A 21,998-nucleotide genomic window follows, 5' to 3' on the forward strand; every position below is an offset into this window, starting at 1 on the left:
AACATACAAGGGGGGATGGCATCGTTGGCTAGTCCGTGAGGAGGGAGAGGAAGGAGTAGCCTTGAGACGATGTCTTCTCCTGTTGCACATCGGGAGGAGAAGGAGGGTGAGTCTGCCAACGATGATGTGCTCACAGAAGCAAACAATCTCCCAGCAGACGGTATTGAAGCAACTATGCAAGATCAGGGGGCCCTTGAGCAAGAGGATACGACTGTACAAGGATTTAACCTAGAAGAAGAGCAGGAGAATGTCGATCAGGATGGTCAAGAAGAACAAGACATCATGGACCATGTAGACAGGGTGGACAAAAAGCGCATTGATTGGAGACAACGGCTGATTTCCGTGCAGAATTCCTGGCAATGGCTGAGGGAACGGAGCAGGAGATTACGAAAAAAGATACGATATCATGCTTTCTTCCTTCTCGTCTCCATCGCAAGCTCGATCTCTCTGCTTCTTCGCCTCACCATGACGACATCATCAATCTACTGGTTGAATCCTTTCTTCCTGTCGGACGTCGTCGCTGCTGTACTATTCACACTAGATGTTCTCATCGGTGTGATTGCATATGGCTTCTGTTCACATCCGGAGTCTTACTTCCGCATGAACCTCTACAACAAGGTCAGAAACTCTCTCTCCTCCCGTTCAAGTCGTTCTCCTGTTCTCGTCTATCACCGAGTCTTTAATTTCGGTCTCCTTCTTATCCTGCTTGCAGATCGATACACTCGTTGCAATCCTCATATGGCCAGAGATTGTACTCAGGATCTTTGGCTTCCGCTTGTCTTTCCGTACTCTCAAGATATTCCGCATCTTCTTCATCATCTCCAGAACCCGCGCGCTCCATCGCGTGCAGAGCATCGTCTCCTCCCTCGCGCAGGCCACGGCATCTCTGGCAGCCACCACCTTGCTCCTTGTCGTCGGGCTGCTCGGATTTGCTGTGGTGAGTGAAGATGTTCTGTTCTGTGTTAGCGATCTTTGACGGTGCTGAAACGCAACAGATGGGTGTGGAGTTGTACATGGGTTCGGTGAACAGGTTCTGCTACTGGATGGACACCCAAGACTTGGTGGTCCCAGTGAGGAACTGCAAGGCTGTCCGGGGTCCCTGGAGATCTAGCTGTTCCTTCATGCAGGAGTGCAAGGGGTCGGCTGAGAGCTCCGGGCACATCTCCTTCGATGACGCGCTCCTGGGATTCGTCACCGTGTTCCAGGTTGCGTCGATGGACAGCGCCTATGCGGTCATCCATACTTTCTTGCAGTCAGAGCCAGCCTTCAAGTTGTTGACTTGGTTGTTCTTTATCGCAATCAACGCTCTGTTCAGCATCATCGCGTTCAACATGTGAGGCTTTCACGGCCATGACGATGAGTTGCTTCATGTGGACTATGTTTCTTTGTGTTGGTCGTGGTGTTGACCACGGCGGTGTAACTGTGAAGTGACGTGTGTTCACAGGTTCACCGCGATTATCTCGAGCTACTTCCTCCTGGGCCTTGGAGGAGACAAGAAGGATCAGGACGAGCAACCGAAGGGGAAGGGGAACGCAGTCTTCCCGCTCAACGGCGACAACCCGTTCCAGGCAGAGGCTGAACGCGTCAAGACTCAATCCGTCAGGATTCGACGCACCCGCAGCGGGAGGACCCAGTCTCGTCAGGCGTCCAGAGGCTCCAGGAGGATGGAAGAGGAGCAGGACGACGGTCTCAGCCTGTCCGACGTCCTTGAGAGTGACATCTGGAAGCTCTCGCTCGACTTCCTTATCATAGTCAACACCCTCACCTTCCTCATCTGGAATGACGTGCCCTCAACTAGGGTCCGAGCTGTCTTCGAGTACATCCAGGACGTGACCTCCTCGCTCTTCCTCCTTGAGATCGTCCTTCGCGTCTACAGCGCGGGGGCAGTCTGGCAGTTTGCCAAGGATCCGACGAATCTCTTTGACGCCCTAGTCACCGTCGTCTCGTCCGTTGGGCTCTTTCTCCAGCTAGCCTCCGCCTCCTCCGCCTCCGTGCAGACGTGGAAGTCGATCTCAGTTATTCGCCTCCTCCGTACTTTGATGCAGCTCAGCCACACCAGGCAGATCCTCATCCTTGCAGCGAAGTCGATCCCCGTTGTCTTCAACCTGATCATCGTCATCGTGGTACGTCTGCAAACCTGGTGAGATGCGATCCTGGTCTGACTCGTAGAGCTTGACAGGTTGTTCTCATGATGTTCTCGATCGCTGCGATGGACCTGATCGCAGGAGGAAAGAACGGGAGCAACGCCTACTTCGACAACTTCCCGACTTCAGTGCAGAACCTCGTGGAGATATTTGTGACTGACTCGTGGACGAGTATCATGTGGGGAAGCACCACCGACTCTTGTCTTGAGAGCACCGAGTGTAACTCCAAGTTCAACGACACGGTCGCGCTGGTCCTGCTGCTGCTCTTCTTCTTCCTCTCTCAGTTCGTCTTGTTGGCCCTGTTCATCGCAGTGATCCTTGACAACTTTGGAAGTGACAGCCTTGATGTCAGCGATAGTGACAAGACAGCCTTCGAGAACTTTCTGCAGTTTGCAAGGATGAAGGTTGACGCGATGAGAGGAAAGTGAGTCGAGTGAACTTTGACGCAGATGAAAGCAGCAAGAGCAGCGCTATGGAGGACAGCAAAGGCTTGCTTCAAGAAGTGAGTGCTCGTTTTCTGTTGTTCAAATCTCAGCTTTCTTGCTCCCCTCGTTTCACTCCTGCGCTCTTCGAGCTTCTCTCAAAAATCTCCACAGGAAGGACAAGACGAAGATCAGGATCGAAGCGATGTCGGCAGAGGATTTGCTGCTCAACGAGACGTACCTCAAACAGTACAACCTGTCATGCCGGATAGACACGTGCAAGGATTACTTCGAGACCCAGATCGCTGACGATTCCTCGGCTCCGAGTTGGCAAGCCAACAATGTTTATGTCTTCAACTATGAGGGAAACTCGATGGTGGTACCTCTGCGCGTCATCATACTCAACAAACATGTGATCGAAAATCATGAGCTGGTGGGAGTTGGTTTCTATGCTCTAGATCTCGAAGCATTGCGCAAAGATGGTTTTGCTATGGAGGAGGAGTCAAGCCTGGAAGTGAAGATCGATCTCTACGAGAACGAAGAGCATGCTTGGAACATCTTTACGGAGCAGAATGCTGACGATGACAGTGAAGAAGAAGTTGAAGCGTGCGGGTCATTCATCTTCAATGTTTCTGTCTCCTCTCAACCTCGCCAGATTGCAAAGGAGGCGGAGATTGCAAGTGCTGAGGACAAGAACAAAACTGTCGATGATCAAGACAACCAACACGAGGATCCTGTAGATCAGGCAGATTATCCGCACCCGCCAGCAGAGCCTGTTGAGGACAAGGACCAAACTCCTGCTGCAAACCCTCAGAAGGATGCTTTGCAGGAGATGAGGCCGAAGACTGGTCTCCACAAGCTGATGATGAGGGTAGTCACCTCCAGAGCGAGTAAGTCCTTCATCTACATGCTCATCTTCTTCGATACTATTCTGTTTTCCCTCCATGCTCCTCCCGGCATGAGCTCAAGCATGTCCAAGGCCCTCTTCACTGTCCTCGACTTCATGATCGACTTCTTGTTCTGGCTCGAGTTCGCGCTCAAGGTGGCAGCGTTCGGGCTGTTCGGCCGACGTCTTTCCTTCTCGCAGGACTTGGAGGACGGGCAGGTGGTGGTGAAGGTGCACAAGACGCTGATGAGAAGCGGGTCCAACATCTTCGACCTCCTCGTCCTCGTCTCCTCCATCGGAAGGATCTTCAAGGTGTTTCAGCTCGACAAGGTGGTCGGCTCGGGCCCTATGTTCCTCTTCACGCTGCTGAGGAGCCTCCGACCTGTCCGCCTTGTCCTGGGGAGCAAGTCGATGAGGGAGATCGTTTATACCATCGTGACAGGAGCAGCGGAGGTTGTGGAGGTCATCATCATCCTCCTGGTCTTCTTCCTCATCTTCTCGGTCGTCGGCATGGGGATCTTTGCCGACAAGTTCTTCCGCTGCTCGGATTCCGAGATCGCCCTCCTCCGTACCGTGGGGCCCTTTCTCAGTGATAGGGCCAACTGTGTGGGTTCCTTCTCCTACTCGTCCTCCTCCTCTCCCTACCTCCTCCCGCGCTCTTGGTGGAACCCACAGCACAGCTTCGATGGCATGACGGAGAGTCTGACGACGCTATTCCGCGTCATCACACTCAAGTGGCTCAACCCGCTGACCGACGCCATGGCGGCAACGGAGGTTGACATGCAGCCTGAGCAGAACCACCAGAGTGCGAGGATGCTGTTCTTCCTCGCCTTCATCCTGTGCGGCACCTACTTCGGTCTCAACCTCTTCGTCGCCATCATCACCAACTGCTACTTCAAGGCGACGCTGGGGGGAGCAGGCTCTGAGGAGGAGATCGAGTGGATCGCCGTCAAACGCATGATCCTCGGCGCGAAGCCTGCTCGCGTCTGGCCGCCTCCTCGCAACTTCCTCTCCAGGTTCTTCCGTCGGGTTCTCCAGCACAGATTCTGGAACCTGCTCATGCTCTTCCTCACCTGCGTCAACTTCGGCCTCATCTGCTTCCACAACCTCTCCTCCTCCTCCTCCTACCTGCAAGGGCTGGAGGCCTGGTCCGTTCTCTTTCTCGTCTCCATCCTCGTCGAAGATTTCCTCTCCCTCCTCGCCTTTGGGATCCCAACTTGCCTTAACGACGCGCTGTTCTGGCTAGACGCCGTCGTCCTCACTGCCATCCTCTTTTCTTCCGCCGCTTCTGGCAGCATGAAAATCTCCTTCGGGGTCCTCCGCCTCCTCCGCCTCCCCCGCCTCCTCAACTACATGCAGGTCAAGAGCTCGTACGCTACAGCTGGGGCAGTGCTGGAGACCTATTTTCTCTCTCGCGGGGAGTTCATGAAGATCATTATCCTCCTCTCGGTCCTCCTCTGGATCTTTGCGTCCGTCAGCTCGCAGGTGTTTGGGGACATCAAGTTCGGAGCAAGGATCAGCCAGACCGCAAACTTCGCCTCCTTCCCAGCAGCGTACATGACGCTCTTCCAGATCCTCTTCGGCGACGAGTGGAACCTGATGATGGACGACTGCCGGGTCGCGTTCCCCTCCTGCACCAGCTGGAAGCTCGGGTACCGCCTTCCTTCCGGGGACACCTTCGACGACTGCGGCTCCTCCATCTCCCCTGCCTTCTTCATCCTCTTCAAGATCGTCGTCGACTTCGTAGTGATGAAGCTCTTCGTCGGCCTCATCGTAGAGAACTTCTCCTTCTGCAGGAGCCAGGCGCAGGAGGAGGGCATCCTGTCTAACGACTACATCCGCACCTTCACTGTCGTCTGGCTCAGGTTTGACCCCTCCCGCCTCGGCTGTATCAAGTTGCGAGAGCTGTACTCCTTCATGCTCCAACTCCCTCCTCCTCTCGGCCTTGCCGGGAGTTCCAAAGGATACAACCTGCAGTACCTACCTGTCAGGACGGAGCTTTCCCTGCTGTCCTCCCACAGGGTCAAGATCTCTCAGCATGCAGCTGATAGCAGGACAGGCATGCGGCTGCTCGGGCTGCAGGATCGTCTGTTGACTGCCCGTGTGGCATTGAGCGCGGGGAGGGTAGGGCTGAAGAAGGATGAGAGGATCTTTGAGCTGGTGGACGACTTTGAAGATCCGGAGACGAAGGAGAGGAGGGCGAGCCGAGGAGACTTTGTGGTGGTCAGGACAGAGGACTTCTACAAGAGGAGCGAGAAGGCAGGAGAGAAAATCGCTGTCCTCCGAAACGGCAAGAGGATCCGCTTGCCAAGAGAGCTTCTCCGCTGGACCAGGATGCCAGGGGAGGAGCTGTGGACCTCCACGGTGCAGGACGCGGGGAGGAGGAAGTTTTCAAGGAGGGAGAAGGAGGCGGCGGTGAAGATTCAGCAGTGGTACAGAAAGGTCATCGAGCACAGGAAGGAGACAGTGCTTCGGAACGTGCACCGAGCTCGAGCACGGGCAAGGCAGATGCGCCAGAACATGGAGGTAGTAGAAGCAGGAAGCAAGTTTGGCACAGCAGATGAAGAGGATGATGATGATGAGGAGGAGGAGGAGGAGGAGGAGGAGGAGGAGGAGGAGAAGAAGGGGAGAGGGAGGAGGAAGGCCAGAGGATCCGAGGAGAACACCAGGGAGGAAGCCGGAAGCACGTTTGTCGGGAGTGAACCTGGTTGGAAGTTTGCCCGGCGCCTGGAGATCTTGATGCTGAGAGCGATGATCTCTTTCCTCGTCCTCTTCCTGCGACCGGGGACTTCCTTCGAGCCCGAGGTCCCTCCTGACGCGATCTACTTCGAGGAGATCTGCATGTCGCTGGTCTACTGGCACAACAAGGACAAGTGTCCTCTCAGCCAGAGGAAGAGGCGAGAGAAAATCGACGACCAAGTCAAGTCCTTGCAGGCCTTCCACATCATCTCCGCGTGGTACCTGGGGTGGAAGAGGAGGAGGATGCAGAAAGCAGCTGTTAGAGCCGACAGCTTGCTGGTTGACGACGCCCCTCCCTCGCCCGTGGAGGAGGAGGCGGCTCGCCCGCCGCTGACGGAGGAAGAGCTGCAGGCCGAGATCGATCGAAGAGTCTCGGAGGTGGTGGGGGAGCTGAAGACTGAGACGGAGAGTCTGAACAGGACGGCGAGGATCATGAAAACTGAGAACGACCTGCTGAACTGGACGATACAGGATCAGGAGCGGAAAATCGAGGAGCTCAAGGCGCAGGTCGCTGCGAGGAACGAACAGCTCTGGAGGATGAAGGAAAAGGAGATGAATCGCTCCAGCGATATACCCGAGCTGGCCCTCCCTGCTCAGCCCGAACTGCCTCCTCTCCCTGGCCTCGTGGTGAGCGAAGGGACAGGTCTGCAGCTCGGGAGCAGCGAAGGTCGAGGAGGGAATGAGCAGGGAGCCCGGTCGAAGTTGTACAACGCGGCCAAGGCCACCCAGAGCATGCAGAAGCTCGCGTCGTCCTCCCCTTGGAAGCGGGAGAAGAAAATCCTGCAGGAGATCGAGGAGCACAAGGAGGCCATCCAGGCGCTCTCCATCCAGGTCAAGCTCGCCAAGCACGAGCAGCAACAGACTGTGAGCTCCGCTTCCTATCACACCTCGAGCCCTCAGACGTGCCACTAACTTCACTGACCTTGACAGGCTCCAGAGGTCCGAGCTCGAGTCGAGCTGAAGCCGAGGTTGCCAGCATGCTTGTCAAGTGCCACGAGGCTCGCTGACTCGGAGGCTTGAGCAGGACGGAACAAGTTCACAAGGTGCAAGGGCTGGACCTGGCGGCATCCCACAAGCAGCAAGAGGTGAGATGATGATCGGATCGGATCGGACTAAACGGCTGACTCGGACTGTGACGCCGCAGCATTCGGAGAAGAGGAAGCGAACTCAACGGGAGAGCCCGATGTGGAACTAGTAAGTTCGGCCGCCGGGCCGCCGGGGTCCGGACTCCGGACTCTGGAGGACTCCGGGAATGAAGGAGTCGGTCTTCCAGTCAGCTGAGGCGGGTCCGTTCGGTTGTACCCACCCCCGATTTTCCCCTGGGGAATGTGCGGCAGGCAAAGGGGGAGACACGGTAGAGAGGTAGGGTTGTAACAGGAGAGGGCAGATGGAGTAGAGGGGGTTCGGGGTGGCTGTTCTGGCAGTGCAGGGAGGGGGAGTATCACAATAGGGAGATAGGGGTACTATCACAGGGTTTTAAAGGGGGTCCTCTGTTAAATTATCAGGAATCACCCCTCAAATTGCACGGTAGTCGACAGACATATGGAGGGTAGACCACACAGTAGGGGTAGCAAACTTTGCCAGGCGCAACAGTGGGTCCAAAAAACTGGGTAGGGGTAGTGAAAGGTCGCATCTCGTTAGAAGCATCAGCAACGAAACTAAGTCTTTTCGAATTATTTTGAATACCCACCCTCTGAAAATATGCTCAAAATTCAGGATATGAGGAGGGTTGGGGGTCAAGATCGGGTTGTACCATCGAGTCGGTTTAAAAAAACATTCGAGGGTAGTAATGACCTTTATAAATATATAGTTGTTGATTTAGGTACAAAATAAACTTCTGGTACAATTGTTAGTACCGTACCTCTGGAACCTTCCAACCAAACGAGGCCTTGAAATGGTGGGTAGGGTAGTTGTTGTGAAATTAGGGTCTTCTTGCTACCGAACAGTTTGATATTTGAATACCAAAATTTGAACAAGAACATAAAAATTGACCAACATTTGTACCATGTCTTTCAATTTTTTCCAAAAGGCTCTTGAATACCCTGGAAGGGAATGGAGGGGTTGTTGTCAGTCTGACATGGTGTAAGTATCGGGATGGAATCCGGCACGTGGGAGGTGGGGTAGTTCAAATGCTGGGGTAGGGGTACTGAGGTTCAAAATTGACACGACGGATTGTGTGGGGAATATCAGAGAAATACAAGGGTGGGGTAGTATGAGTGTGGGGTTGCAACGAGCACGGGGGTTGGGGTGGTAGAGGGCGTAGGAATGATGACATGAGAGCGCTTCGTGGCGGGATTGTGCATCAGGGAATGTTTGAAAGACGAGAAGGAGGGAAGGATAGTGGAAGAAAGGCAGGGAATGCAGGATCTAGAAACTAATGTGGGCAACGAATGAAGTGAACACGAGAAAGGGTTAAAGAGATGAGAAAGGAATGAGATTTGGCGGCAAAGAATTGATTTGGGTTGAAGGAGGGAGGCTGGATGCATGATTAGTTATGTGGATTCCAGAGCTACGACATAGTTTTTGAGGATTCGAACATCATTCATGCTGGAATAGTATCGTGCAAGAAAAGGAATGAAAAAAACCAATACGGAGGAGGATTTCTGGGGTTGTGTCCAATGTAAAGATATGACTGATTCAATGAGAGGGCGAGAGAGGATTTGAATTGAAAGGGAGTCGGGATATAGACATTATGATGCAGCAAGAATATGTTGATGCAAGTGAATGTTGATGCTAGTGAATGATCGTAAAGGGACAGAAATAGATTAAAAGATTCGATGTTATGAATTGATGTACTACTTAGAAATGGTCCTGCGTGATTTACAACTTAGAAATCGGTCCTGCGAAAAGAAAGGAGGATATATGGCAAAACAGTGCTGTCATTATAAAAAGGTTCAAGAAGCATGATAACAAGACGATCCAATGAAGAAGGTTGTAAATCTGATCACGTGTCTGGTTTTCAGGTTGACAACAATTTCTTAGTCCAAACATGTCGTCCCTTCCTCCTTACCAATATACTCTAGCAGAGAAGACATTCTCAGAATTTGTAGGCTGCTTCATCGTCAGTGCTCTTTCACTTGGCTTAGTTGTGAACCATCATTTGCCCGGAACGAAAGGGCATGGCTATGAATATGGCTTCATTGCGCTTGGTTTCGGTTTATCTTTCATTTTCCCCATGGTGATGCTCAATCACATTAGTGCAAGGTTGAATCCTGCCTCCATGGTCGCCTTGTGGGTTGCAGGATTGACTCCTTTTTCGCATGCTGTCGTCATGTCGATAGCGCAAGTCATTGGTTGGTTTTGTGGCTCCGTTCTGGTGTTTGGCTTATATCTCCCGCATTTCTCCACCGTTCCCAAACCTCCAAAAGAGGAAGAGGATGATGACTTTGCGATGAGGAGAAGTGCAGGACCCAAGGCACGTCAAATTGCGTCTGCAACGTTGAGAGAAGAAACTGATTTCAAGAGAGCTTGCTCAAGCCCATTCAAGATGAACAGAAGCGAGAGCATTGAGCAACGCAAGCTGCGATCGCTGGAGACCTTGGCACATAAGCTTGAGGAGAAACTGATGAAGAAGAATCTGCCTGCAGATATGCTACAGCGGTACCGAAGAGAGAAGACCATTGAGATCGCGGTGACGCAGCAGGCAATCAGGCAGCTTAGCGGATCCTTCCGAGTTCCCACACTGGAAGAGATTGCAATCCGACTCCCGAGCAATGGAGAATGCAAGTCACAAGCAAGCAGCGAGAGAGAGCTCAAATTTGATCCCAATGGGAAGAGCTGCAACGACAATGTGGACAATCTTGATGAGAACGAGACGATGAACGAGCGTTTGGTTTTGGACACAAAGATTGATGAAGAGCCTATCAAGAGAAAGATAACAGAGAAGATGGCAAAGCTCAATGAGGAATATGCCAAGGCTCTGCATGCAGATAAGAGAATCAAGCTTGCCTCGTTCGGAACGACTCCAGCCATCCCCAACTTCTTCTTCAATGCCATCCAGGAATTCACTGCCACAGCCTTCTTGACTTGGGGCAACTTGATGATGGCAGAGAAGGCTTACATGATGCCTCCTGAGGAGCGAACAGTCTACACCAATGTCGTCGTCCCTGCTCTTATCGGCCCGTGGATCTTCGTCCTCATTCTCGCTTTCGGAGGCAACATCAACCCCTCCATGAACCCAGCACGAGATCTTGGTCCCCGCATTGCGCACACCATCCTTCCTGTTCCCGGCAAGGGACCCAGCGACTGGTGGTACGCTCCGTGCATATATATGGGAGAGCTTGCTGGAGGCGCGATGGGTGGGTTCCTGTACTTGATGCTGAACAGCATGAACCATAGCCAATGGAATCGTACATGAGAAATTTCGTTGACTCACATCTACGATTTCGGGAGACGGGAGGGGTTTGATTGGATTATCTTTCTATTGCATTTTTCCGTAAGATTGATTGAACCGATTAAGAGATTGTAATCATTTCTCATGATTGAATAATAGACGTCTACCTGCTAAGGTAGAGACTCTTGAGCTGCTCCACGATAATGAAGCAGAAAACCGTGTGCCCTCCGCAGCGAAGATAGTAGGGCCAGAAGCTTCATGCTCGTTAGACATGCTCATCTCACAGACCAGTCAACTCACCCATTCCAAAGTGAAAGAACTCCTTCAGTCTTAGCGATAGTGCCGATGGTCTACAGAAGTGAACAAGTTAGCAACACTTCTTGTCTCGAATCCTTCGCTCACTTGGACAGTCGAGCGGTAAGGTAGCAACTTGGTCACGGGGTCGGGTCTCTGAGCAAAAATTAGTAATTCTTGGGGAGGAAATTAAGTAGGAGGGCGAAACCTGCGAAGCCATCCTGTTCTTGGCGGTTTCGAACGGCATCGTAACAGACGCATAAAACCTGTTCAAAAAGGTTCATTGCAGGGATAAGAACTGGCACCAACTCACAGTCCAGAAGTCATTGAGGCACAGAACACGTTAGAGAATTTGCCAGTAACTCCGAGCTGGTTGAAGGTTGATTTCAACTGATCGTACGTTCCAACCTATCCAGCAGGTGAGCTTCCTTATACATATCACCTCATGCGCTCTACCTGGCAAGCTCCGACAAGCATAGCACGATTAACAAAAGGCATGCAACCACGCCAGTAGCTAAAATTCCTTCAGTGGCACAGAAAACGAGATGGTCGAACATACGCAAAGATTCCTTCCTCGCGGGCGATGCGGACGGCAGCATCAACCACAGACTTGTAGTTGCGACGCTGATGACCGTGAGATTAGTCTGAATAGCTTGTTGTGACAAGGAAAGAACCAGTTCTGGAGGAAGTGCACTGTCGTTACTCATTCTCACGAGAGAGACCTAGAACCCGAGAGTAAGGGATAAAGGTGACAATAACTCTCTAAAAGAACCTCAGCTGGGCAAGAAACCACAGCAGCGCATGCGCCAGAGGCGACGCCAACTGCAAGTCTGCTCCAGACATCGATTTCTCGATACTTGGCAAGAGCATCTCTCATTACGTCGAACAACCCCAACCTCGAAGTTGCATAGAAGACTTGTCTCATCACACCAGCAGACAAACCCTTGTACAGCGACATGGCTCCATCCTGCATCATCCAATCACTTCCGTATCCAGCTTCCACCGTGCTCAGACCTTTTTGACGATCTGTTGAAAGAAGGGAACGAAGCCCAACCCCTCCGAATTTCCTGTCGAAGCAACATCAAGAATCACAAGGTCCTGTCTCCTTTCCTTACCAGAAGCGGTAGCGAGATTCATTCGGACGGCAACCTGTAGAAGCACATCAAAGGAAGTGGTCTCGTCATAAACAAAGCTACGGTGTTGAATGGGTGCACAATGACCCATGCGCCGATACCACCGATGCCTGGAATCATTTCATTACTTGAACACATTAGGAGGTCAAAGTTGTACCTCCGGTGGCAAAATTCACAGCTGCAGGTAGAGTCTTTTTGTTCGCTGAAAGCAAATCAAATCATCGCGAAGCACAAGCCATCTCAATGCCAAACTTACACATTCTAACGAATCCAGGTCGTTCACGGTTCGATAGTGCTCTGGAAAGAAAGCTTTCAGGAAAACAGATAACTTTTCAATTCAATTGTACGTCTTGTATCTACACCATTACATGCACTTTAACAAAACATCACCAAGCATTTCTATTCACTGTACTCTTCTTCGGTCCAACATCTCACATCTATCCCTAGAATCAGGATCTCGTTCTTCCTGCTGTGCTGACTGCACATCTCAAAAAGATTTCATCTTGATGTATGTTCACTGTCCAGCTTATTGGTTACCACATTACTCTACATCAAGTCGACCTTTCCAACAGCAAATGATCCTGTTGTGCATGAACCTCGTCTCATCGTCCCCCTTACAGCTTGCCTAGCCTGTTGCTTCCATCTCCTTCTCCTTCATGCTACATCCTTATGTCTTTCTCTCATCATGCCGAACAAAGGTGCTATCTTCTCCCTGCACTGCCTGCCTGCCTGCCTGCATGTCTGCCTGTCCCTATGCCTGTGGCATCGCGATCCTTCCGCCTGTACTACCCCACCACCTACGCACGATGGGAGGATCACCCTACCCTTATAAATTGATCTTTTTCGACCACTTTAGTACCGGTACTAAGAGACCATTCCCCTACATGGTCCGAACCCCTACACAGCGAGCGACTGTTCCAAATCAACCTGGCGAAAAGGCTTCAACTAGTAACCTCATAATTTCAGGAAAAACTGAATATGCCTTTTATACTTTGAAATCTGCCATGTATTTTTCCCAACTCTGTACACCTCATCGGCCAACTTTCAATTCCCTGGCCCTACCTCCAAGAAGGAAGGGGCGTATACCACCCTACCCCTCATCAGAGCCAATATTGTATGATTCGCGGGTAGGGTAGCATGAACGACCAATCTAAACCATAGTCCCCCTCCTTCATCATCATCATCATCTCCTCCTCCTCCTTCTCCTCCTTCTCCTCCTCCTCTTCGTATCCAACCATGCTGTATCGCTCTTGCTTGTCATTGTCGTATTGCATCCTCTAGAAAATCACCCAAGATCTTTGCGCATTTGCATAGCAATTCAACATTCAATGCTTTTCTTATCTTATCTGGCTGTAAATCACTCTAAACAAGACCAAGGCAAAACATTACAACCATCCGCTCCTACATTCAAATCAAAACTACCTTCCTCTATCTTCTTTGTAATTTTTCAATAAACTTTCATCAGCAGGTATAGCAAAACCAATGTCATTCTTGGACGTGCCAGTGTAAAGAAATTTCATATTTTTCACCAATAAGCACGAAGTCACATATCATCGGTGAAAGCAAAGAAGAAGGTGGATCGACACAAAGGTAAACTATACACAAATGAAGACCTCGAAGCTCTGCTAACCTTAGAATTGAGAATGTCAATGCTACCGTTTTTCTATGATAAATCCATACCTCGATCCTCCAAGATTCAAATTCTTCTAAAAAGTAAAGAAAGCCGAATGAAAAGTGAAAAGCGAAAAGTGAGCAATCTATTTCAATGGACTCTATTTCAATGGACTAAACTCTTGGATACTCGATCCCATTACTCTTTGGTGCTAGTAATCCACAAAGAATGACGTTGCAAATAAAAGAAGATGAAAGTTGATTATTTTCGGAATAAACAGTGGAAAGACAGAATGATGAGGAGAAGATCATCTGTGTTTCAGCTCTTGCAGCGCTTGTGTTTGTGGGGTTGAGAATCGGGAAGGGAGAATCATGAGTGGTATAGAGGAGTAGGAGGACAAAAGCACAATCCACAACAGACACAACCGTCATAATGAGCAAACAAGTGTGTGCAGCAGGAGTTGGAGCAGCAGCAAAGACAACAGGAACACACTGAATCTCCTCCTCCCCCCTCCCCTGCTCCTCCTGCAATGAAAAATTGTTACCGTCCCCTTTCTGCGATTTACAGCGAGGGAAACTGGCCATCCATCATACTGGTTCTCCCACCTCTGGTCGATAATCATCCAGGTTACCATTTATGACCCTCACGGCAGGATCTGTTCCGAAAATGCGCTAGTGAAGGTTGGGAGGCAGAGGAGGCGAGGAGCGGGGCAGACGGAGAGCTGCTGGGAATGTGGTAGAAGTGAGCTGGGATGAGCTCTGAGACGATCTCCGCATGAGCAGGAGCTGCCGCTGAGACTGCAGGCCACCTGAGAATGAAGAAGCTGATGCAGCTGCGTGCAAGGGCGAATGGCAACAAATTCATTTTCACGATTGTCATCCGGACTGTACGTGTAGATCCATCAGTGAAGCTGGAGGTCATCTAGACATCTGTCAAGCATACCTTGATTGCTAAACCTTCTGTATAGGACTTTGAGGCCTCGGTTTCGATTCATCGTGGCTCGAACCTCGTCGAAACAAAAATACAGCCCATTATGAACAAAAAGATAACATGGAACGAGACTTTTGAAATTCTATGCACACTTTACAGGTCAGTGATTGTCCAATCCTTCCTTGCTGTCTGATTCATGTATGCTGTCTGATTCATGAATGCTGTCTAGGACTAAGGAGGGCGACTTCCAAGAAAAGATCGCAAAGATCCAGCTGAGGGGATCTCATGAATCATACAGCACAGGTGCGTCAAAGGCTACGGGCCCGGTCTTGGCATCGGCAAAGGTTTGATTTCTTTGAATTGCTCCTTAAGAACCAACTCATCGCACAAGAACAGTTTGATTTGACAAAAGCTGCGAGCACAACCTTCGAAGGGAAGGTGATGGACTTTGACGTGGCGTTGAACTCGAAAGTACTCCATTCCTCTTCAACGGTGTCAACTTTCGGCACCATGAGCTTACAGATAAGATCAAGGTAGACGTAGGTACAACTCCTGTGACGTAAGCTCATCCTGGCGTTTCCCTGAAAGATATTTTGGAGCTGGTGTGGAGCAAATCAACGAAATGTCGACGAATCTAGATGATGTTTGGGCCGTGAGATGGTTTTCATTCCACTGATTCGAGTTATCAGAGCCTCCATCTTCAGACTCCAGTCAGACACAGCTTGTCCTCAACCCCGAAGGAACCAAAGGAGTACCCCGAGAAACTCCCTTCTCTCAACCCGGATGTGATATCTCTTTTCCTCCCACTGCTCTCCTCCCCGTGATGCCAGGAGCAGGAGCCTAGCTTTCCGGGACTTCGGGGAACGACGAGATACAAGGTCACTTGCATCTACTACATTGAAGTCATCTCATTGCCCAGCAGGCTACAACTGGTAATTCTGTGTCCAGGGACTCACTGGAAATCGAGGAGGTACACGGTAAAACTGTTTGCATGGGGGATGATAAGGGTCACAGGAAGAGACAAACTCGCCTTTCACACCCGATGAGTCAGCGATCGAAGTAGTTCAGAACCTTCGAGAGCCAGTCAAGGTCCTCCTGAATCCCAGAGAGATGAGGGAGCTGAAGAAGTCAGAAACACGTGAATGGCGCTTGTTCGCGAGGCCCCGCACTGAGAAAGTCAGCAGTTCATGAAGCGGATGAGGCCATCGCGAAAACAAAGATGCATCATCATTATGAAGAGGTGATCCGCTCTGCCCAGAGAAGTGAGCGGTCAACTCTCATGCAAGAGCGAGAGGTGCTTTGCTGCGTTCTATTCCGATCAGTCTGATAGAGGTGTGTTGGTGAACACAGATAGACCATCTCAAAGGCATGATAGAGAAGTGCAAGGCCGAGATCTACCACCGAGACAAGATCATACAGGGCCTTCAACTGAGCGAGTATAACCTCCGATTGCAAGTGGCCTCGCTCAACTCTCGCATGAGTGAAACGGCGAGGTACCTACGAGTCTAAGGAGGCAAGAGTTTTTATCTTCTCACTGTGTTGCAAGGCAAGAAAACGGGGCATCCGAAACAAACCTCTCTCACGACATACAGGAGGTGGCTGATATCTGACATTCTTTCGCCTAATCTGAAAATTCTTAGGCAATTGCAAGTGAGACTGAACGTCTTACACTTGCGTATCTGCCTGTGATCAGGTCAAAGATGTGATTCTTGCGTAATACTTTAATAATCTCTGCTCAGGGACCTCATGAAAGAGCTTGAGGATACAAGATTTCACCAGCAGTATCGATGATGCATCAGAAAGAACGGTCTACCAAATATTCTTTCTTTGGTTCTCCGTGCCAAACTCGTGTACTATTCTACATTGCCCTGCGGAAAGAAGCGCCTGTCTGCATGGCAAGATTTCTTGTAGTTGCAAAGCAAATTTGTTGCATTCTCCTCCCCTCCCTCCCTCCCTCCATCGCTCGCTCCCTCTTCAGTTCTTCCATATCCCCATCATAAACCCCGCTATACCTATCACGTTGACCAACAACCAGAAATCGTTTCTTCCCTCCCTCCCTCCACCCACCCACCCAACTTTCCCGTTCCTCTCCTCCATTTCATCTCCATTGCCAGTGCCCCCTTTCGTTCTACCCCTGAACTACCCCATATATTGAGGACAAATACACCGGTGGTAAGTGGTGCCTTGCTTCCATGTAATGCGGGCGTATCGGACAAGGACCTGCAAAGAAGGAGGAGGGAGATGAGAAGGAGAAGTTCGCCGACTGTCCTGCTCATCATCATGGCAGCAGTTCTCATGTCCCTTCCTTCCCTCCAGGGGAACAGCAAAGTCCTCCTCCTACCCCTCGCTCGACGGGATCATTGTTCCCTTGGGTTCAGGTTGCGAGGGGGTAAGGACCAGGATGATGGCGAAATGGAGGGTTCGTTCGAGATGGAGGAGGAGGAGTCGATCCCCTTCATCTCTTCTGACAAGGAGGGAGACGAGAGACTTCAGGGGATGGAGGATGAGGAGGCTGAACAAGCTGAGTTTCCCCTCCCTGGCGATCTCCTCAGCGTCCAGCTCGAGCTTTGGGTGGAGGGCAGGTTGGCCCTCGATACGAGAGCAGCGATCCAACGTTGCGCACCCAAGGAGCAAGAAGGTCTGAGAGGAGCATGAGCTGTCTCGACTGAGAGTGATGTCTTGGTTCCGACAACAGGGTCAGTGAAAAGCCTGTCTTACAGGGAAGCTGCGGAGTGTCCGATACAGTTGCTCTACGCCTACGGAGGTGATCTTAGCTACAACGAAGACTCCCGCGACTTTGAAGCCATACCAGGGTTGTTGTCCTACTACTGTGGAGAAGGATCAGGTCAGGGTGTGCATGCGATGCTGTGGGTTTGATAGGCGTTTGCAGATTGTATCCCGCCTCCTTTAGATGATGTTATCCAGAGCATGAAAGTCGGAGAATCACGAAGGTTATCTATAGATGCTCTGTTCAATTACAATGGCTTCAAAGGGCTTGCAAGGGAGCTAGGAATTGATACGATGGCTACGGTCGATGTGGTGAATTTGTTTTTGAGTTCCTCCAAACGCGAATTGACAGATGGGTGTCTGTAGCGTGTAAAGCTTGCCGCAAAGAATGTTTTTGACGTCAATCGTGACGGATCGGTCCTTGTGAGGTCGGTAGATTGAAATTTTTGTGCTGGGAATGCTCAGTCTTCTCAAACGTCAGGTATCCCCGGAAAACTGTCAAGCAAATCCAAACATGGAGGAAAGCTAGTGATTGGAGATTGCTGGATCAACGTCCGAGGTAGCCCCTGTTGAGTATTTCGATCTTCTCTTCTTACGTGCAACTCAGTTACAATGCCGAAGTACAAATGTTGAACAGTTTCCATGGGTCCTTTCAAGTACAAAATCTCTCACAGATCTCCAGACTGAAGTTCGGGCAACTTTCCCTGTCTGACCTACAGGTCACCGAGGCTCGCAGTGAATGGTTCAGGATGCGGAGTGATGATCTCTCTACTGGCTTGCAGGATGCAATCGTCAAATACTCTGTTGCTGAATCCCCCATTACAGTCTATGTGAGAAGGGGGGAGAGAACAAACGAGGATTCCTTGGATTCAGGTTTGACTGCGATAGAAGGGATGGAACATTTCAAACCCTCCATGTATCACGTCTACAACGTGACAGTCCTTGAGTGGAATGAGTACAGAAAGATGACAGAGGACGGGGGACTCATCTTATGTATGAGAGACTGTCGCAAATCTTTCTCGAAGATTGTTCGCCCAAGCCTTGATGCAGACTTGTTGTCTCTAGATCTTCATTGTCGCATTGTAAATGAGGAAAACAATGATTTCACGAGGAGGAAGGTTACTACCTGGCGTGATTTTGACAAGTGTGCAAGACACGCGTCTCAAGAAGACAACTGTCATGAAATTACAACAAATAGGACATGGACGTCTGGGAAGGAATGGAAAGACTGCAACATGAAGATAATCTTGGGAGATTTTGAGCTTGCTTCAGGGTTGGAACGATGCTTGCAACAGATATACATTGGACAGCAATGCAAGGCATGGATGCGAGCCCCTTACCTCAACACGTTCAAGTGGAACGAGGGAAACGTAAGGGGTGAAGGGGGCTTGTTTGGCCCAAGTGCAGAAGCTCTCTATGAATGTGAATGGAAGGTCTTGAATATCACTCCAAAGTTTAAACACTCCAAAGATCAATTGATGATCCTTGCAAAGAAGAGGAAATCCCTCGGTAATCAGTTGATGGAACTTGAACAATTTGAAGATGCGAAAGAAGTGTACTTTCGCGCGCTTGACCTTCTTGGAGACCTCAGGGTCGAAGAGGACGGAGAGGTGTCCTCCAACAGATCTGAGGTCAATGTCATATCTTCATCCACAACACTCTATCAGCCTACTGTTCCGGCTCGAGAGCTCGAAGCGACGGTCAAGATCAATTTGGCAACAGCTGACATCCAACTTAAGAATTATGATGAGGTAAGACCTGTTTCATCTTATTCCATGGTATAAAACTCGTTTGGGATACAGGCGATTTGCACCTTGGACAAGCTGATTGACAATGAACCTAAGGTTTCCCGGGCATACCAACGGAGGATAATCGCGGCCTTCAAGAAAGGGGACATGGAGTCGTTTGAAAGAGATTTGAAGTTGCTTGAAGCTTTGGTGGATGTAAAAGACAAGAGTTTGAAAGAACTACCCTTTCAGGAGAGCAATCCAGTTTCAAGACGTGAATTTGAAAGGCTTGAAGAAATGTTAAAGCAATACAAATCTGATTTTGCTGAGAAAGAAAAGACTATTTTCTCGAAAATGTTTCAGAGGCCAAAACGAAAGGCCAAGCCAAATCAGGGGAAAGCAGAAGATCAAGGAAAGTCTACAACTGACTTGATGAAGCAAAACATGTCTCAAATCACAGAGATGACTAGTCCTCGGCGAGAAAAAGTTACAAAGTTATCTATACAGGGTCACGAAAATCCGCATATTATTGTACAGAAGGAAATTGGGGAAGAAGAACAGAAGAGGAGGAGAGAGGAGATGGCTCGTAATGCTGCAGCAAATTACAATCAGACAGTGGAAAGTGGGGTCCAGAAGCTAAGGGAAGAAAGGGTCAAGGAGGAGAGATCGAAATTAAAAAGTGTGGGAAGCCAAGAAAGTTTGAAGCAGGACATAAGGTTTACTCCGCATTCTGTCACTGACAATCCGCAAGACTTCCCGCCTGACCTTCGATCTGTCTTGAGCCCAGCCATAGAACCTCCAAGACTAAAGGACGAGGTCAAGAAAGACGATTTCGATATACCTCAAGATCCCTTCATCTTTTCCGAAATGTTGAAAAGAAGCAAAGAGGAGCTGAAAACTTCGCAACTTGAGAATGTCAAGGTGAAGAGGTCGATTCTGCAACATTTGATTCATACTGTCACGACCGTCAAGAGAGAAGGGGGAAGGTTTAGCGACCTTATGACTAACGAGATGGAGCTGTTAAAACGACAGCTCATCGAGCTAGAGCAGGAGTCTGAGAGGGAGCTGGTTGAGACATCCGAGGTAAGTGCGGAGCATTTTATTGATAGCACCTCACGTCGGTCGGGCAGATGATGGAGAGTGTCTTGAGGGGGCCGAACTCAACTTCGATTCAACGAAAGAATCTGTTACAGACGTTGAGAGCTGTGCATGATGTGCAGAGGCAGAAAGTGAAAGTCTGCTCAGAGATGATCTCGAAACTTCTTCAGTTGCAGGATCCGCATGTTGACCTGGACGAGTTTGAGCAACAGATCCGATTGGAAGAGACAATCGCTGCGGAGATGGGGATGCAAGTGGATGATACTGTTGATGATGCTGCATACGTGGAGACCTTGGATGACAACCAGGAAAGGAGGTATCAAGAACACCAATCACAGGGAAAACGAGCTACAATAGAAGAGGCTCACGCCAACTTTATGAACACAAAGGATTACGGTGCGTGTTTGTCTGATATTTCGTGCAACTTGAGGCCTGACAGCTTTTGACAGGTTACATAGACCAAATTTCTGAGATCTTGCAGGATGAAGAACTTCTGAAAGAGTCAAGAAGCACCATTCATGAAGTCTGTCCTGGGCACGTAGTGGACCCCAACGACAAAGATGCGGTTTGTCCAAACTGCAACCTTGTTGGAAAGAAGAGAGACCAGATCGAACGTGACAACAACAACACAGTCGTTCCAGGCAAACCTCAGTACAATGACGAAGAAGCGAGGCAGATTATGGAGATCGTGCGAAACGATACCAGATACGGCGCTTGAAATGCAGAGAGCTTCTCGTTGCTAGATTCCTTCAAGCAGTGTAGGCCATGAATCTTTGTCAGTAGAGTGCAACAACTCTCTGGATATGAGAAATGACAAGTATGGATTGCCGCTCCTTGCTCTCCTTGGTTCCATTTTGATTGTTGACCAACCAGTGTCAGACTTGTTGGCGTACGTGCAAGACAGCAAGATGTGATAAACTTTTATGCATATCTTGCGGATCATCCGCAAGATATGCATAAACTTGCGGATTTCATCAACAGTCATTCTCAAGTTTCGGTATCGACAGCTTTTTTCCAAAGAAATGGTTAGCAGTTGGTCATATTCGTCTCATCCAGATCTTTTCTTCAGCATTCTTGTTCCTGCTTCAGGAGCATATCCTTGTCAACACTTGCAGTGAGCACGATGAAATTCATCGATGATTCTTATCCCACTTGACCATCCTAACACTGAGTGGGTCTTGCCTGATGTTAGGGGACCGCAGGATTTCAACCCATATCAGATATTGGAGTCAACACAATCATTAAATTCATCATCGATTCGTTGACTTCCTTCCACAGTGATAGATCTCACAATCAACTGCACTCTTTCTCCCGTCTTGAGATTTTTATCAGGGTTCTCCTCCAGTGTCCTAGGTTATGGATGCGAATGATCTGTGTGAATCCTTTCTATCCTCTCTCCTCTCTCCTCTCTCCACTCTCCTCTCTCCTCTCTCCTCTGTCCCCTCTCTCCTCTCGCCTCTGAAATATAGATGTTTGGGCCTGCAAAGTACGGGAGTCCCTTTCGCCCGATTGAACACAGCGGCTTCCTACTGCGGAGGATTGAGATCCGTTTTATCATCTCCATCAATATCCTGATCGTCCGATTAGGGTTTACCTCTCACAGCCCTGTCTGTCGTGCTATCCAGCAGTGACTACCACCAGGATGTAAGTTCAACAGCGATAGGCGTCAACATGAAGATATGGTCGAGTCATAGCTGGCGATAGCGAGAGGGGATTTCGACCGGGTGAAGCAGATGAACGGATAGCAACAAACTTCTGCTCGAGGCAGAGAGGGAGCGTCTAACGTCTCCGCACCAACAGCACCTCTTCCTCCTCGTACCACTTGTCAGCCCAAGTCCATACGAGACCTGACTTCAGACACAAGAGCGCTGGAACCGGACTTATTACCAGAAGGATACCGAAGATAGAGGACAATCACTTCATTACTCAATCATCATACAACAGCACCTCTAC

The 21,998-nt window shown here is 49.9% G+C and overlaps 5 protein-coding genes across 5 annotated transcripts; 4 read left to right on the forward strand and 1 right to left on the reverse strand.

Annotated features, from left to right (window-relative positions):
- Positions 1 to 69: 69 nt before the first annotated feature.
- Positions 70 to 7,386, forward strand: GUITHDRAFT_115681 (hypothetical protein; the record flags this gene model as incomplete). The annotated part of the gene is made up of 11 exons (XM_005825049.1): positions 70 to 618; positions 713 to 937; positions 996 to 1,070; positions 1,128 to 1,333; positions 1,445 to 2,123; positions 2,180 to 2,548; positions 2,594 to 2,646; positions 2,741 to 7,055; positions 7,122 to 7,159; positions 7,216 to 7,276; positions 7,336 to 7,386. The coding sequence occupies 11 exons, from the start codon at positions 70 to 72 to the stop codon at positions 7,384 to 7,386; spliced, it is 6,621 nt and encodes a 2,206-aa protein (XP_005825106.1).
- Positions 7,387 to 9,152: 1,766 nt separating this feature from the next.
- On the forward strand, positions 9,153 to 10,548 carry GUITHDRAFT_165278 (hypothetical protein; the record flags this gene model as incomplete). Its single annotated transcript, XM_005825050.1, has 1 exon — positions 9,153 to 10,548. The coding sequence occupies exon 1, from the start codon at positions 9,181 to 9,183 to the stop codon at positions 10,546 to 10,548; it is 1,368 nt and encodes a 455-aa protein (XP_005825107.1). The 5' UTR covers positions 9,153 to 9,180.
- Positions 10,549 to 10,687: 139 nt separating this feature from the next.
- GUITHDRAFT_77466 (hypothetical protein) lies at positions 10,688 to 12,071 on the reverse strand (the record flags this gene model as incomplete). The annotated part of the gene is made up of 11 exons (XM_005825051.1): positions 10,688 to 10,778; positions 10,825 to 10,874; positions 10,927 to 10,974; positions 11,027 to 11,084; positions 11,132 to 11,226; positions 11,275 to 11,332; positions 11,378 to 11,442; positions 11,493 to 11,540; positions 11,591 to 11,785; positions 11,899 to 11,967; positions 12,015 to 12,071. 11 exons carry the CDS (start codon positions 12,069 to 12,071, stop codon positions 10,688 to 10,690), a joined length of 834 nt encoding a protein of 277 aa, XP_005825108.1.
- Positions 12,072 to 14,377: 2,306 nt separating this feature from the next.
- GUITHDRAFT_144441 (hypothetical protein) lies at positions 14,378 to 16,284 on the forward strand (the record flags this gene model as incomplete). The annotated part of the gene is made up of 12 exons (XM_005825052.1): positions 14,378 to 14,449; positions 14,531 to 14,652; positions 14,723 to 14,796; positions 14,885 to 14,931; positions 15,324 to 15,371; positions 15,416 to 15,463; positions 15,508 to 15,631; positions 15,678 to 15,733; positions 15,844 to 15,986; positions 16,040 to 16,088; positions 16,134 to 16,186; positions 16,233 to 16,284. 12 exons carry the CDS (start codon positions 14,378 to 14,380, stop codon positions 16,282 to 16,284), a joined length of 888 nt encoding a protein of 295 aa, XP_005825109.1.
- A 489-nt stretch (positions 16,285 to 16,773) lies between these two features.
- GUITHDRAFT_144442 (hypothetical protein) lies at positions 16,774 to 20,763 on the forward strand (the record flags this gene model as incomplete). Its single annotated transcript, XM_005825053.1, has 11 exons — positions 16,774 to 17,131; positions 17,189 to 17,338; positions 17,384 to 17,532; positions 17,587 to 17,648; positions 17,702 to 17,779; positions 17,828 to 17,939; positions 18,003 to 18,971; positions 19,023 to 19,868; positions 19,920 to 20,030; positions 20,078 to 20,441; positions 20,495 to 20,763. The coding sequence occupies 11 exons, from the start codon at positions 16,774 to 16,776 to the stop codon at positions 20,761 to 20,763; spliced, it is 3,468 nt and encodes a 1,155-aa protein (XP_005825110.1).
- Positions 20,764 to 21,998: the final 1,235 nt, after the last annotated feature.

The sequence above is a fragment of the Guillardia theta genome (genome assembly GCF_000315625.1).
Source record: "Guillardia theta CCMP2712 unplaced genomic scaffold GUITHscaffold_87, whole genome shotgun sequence".
Classification (NCBI taxonomy): domain Eukaryota; class Cryptophyceae; order Pyrenomonadales; family Geminigeraceae; genus Guillardia; species Guillardia theta.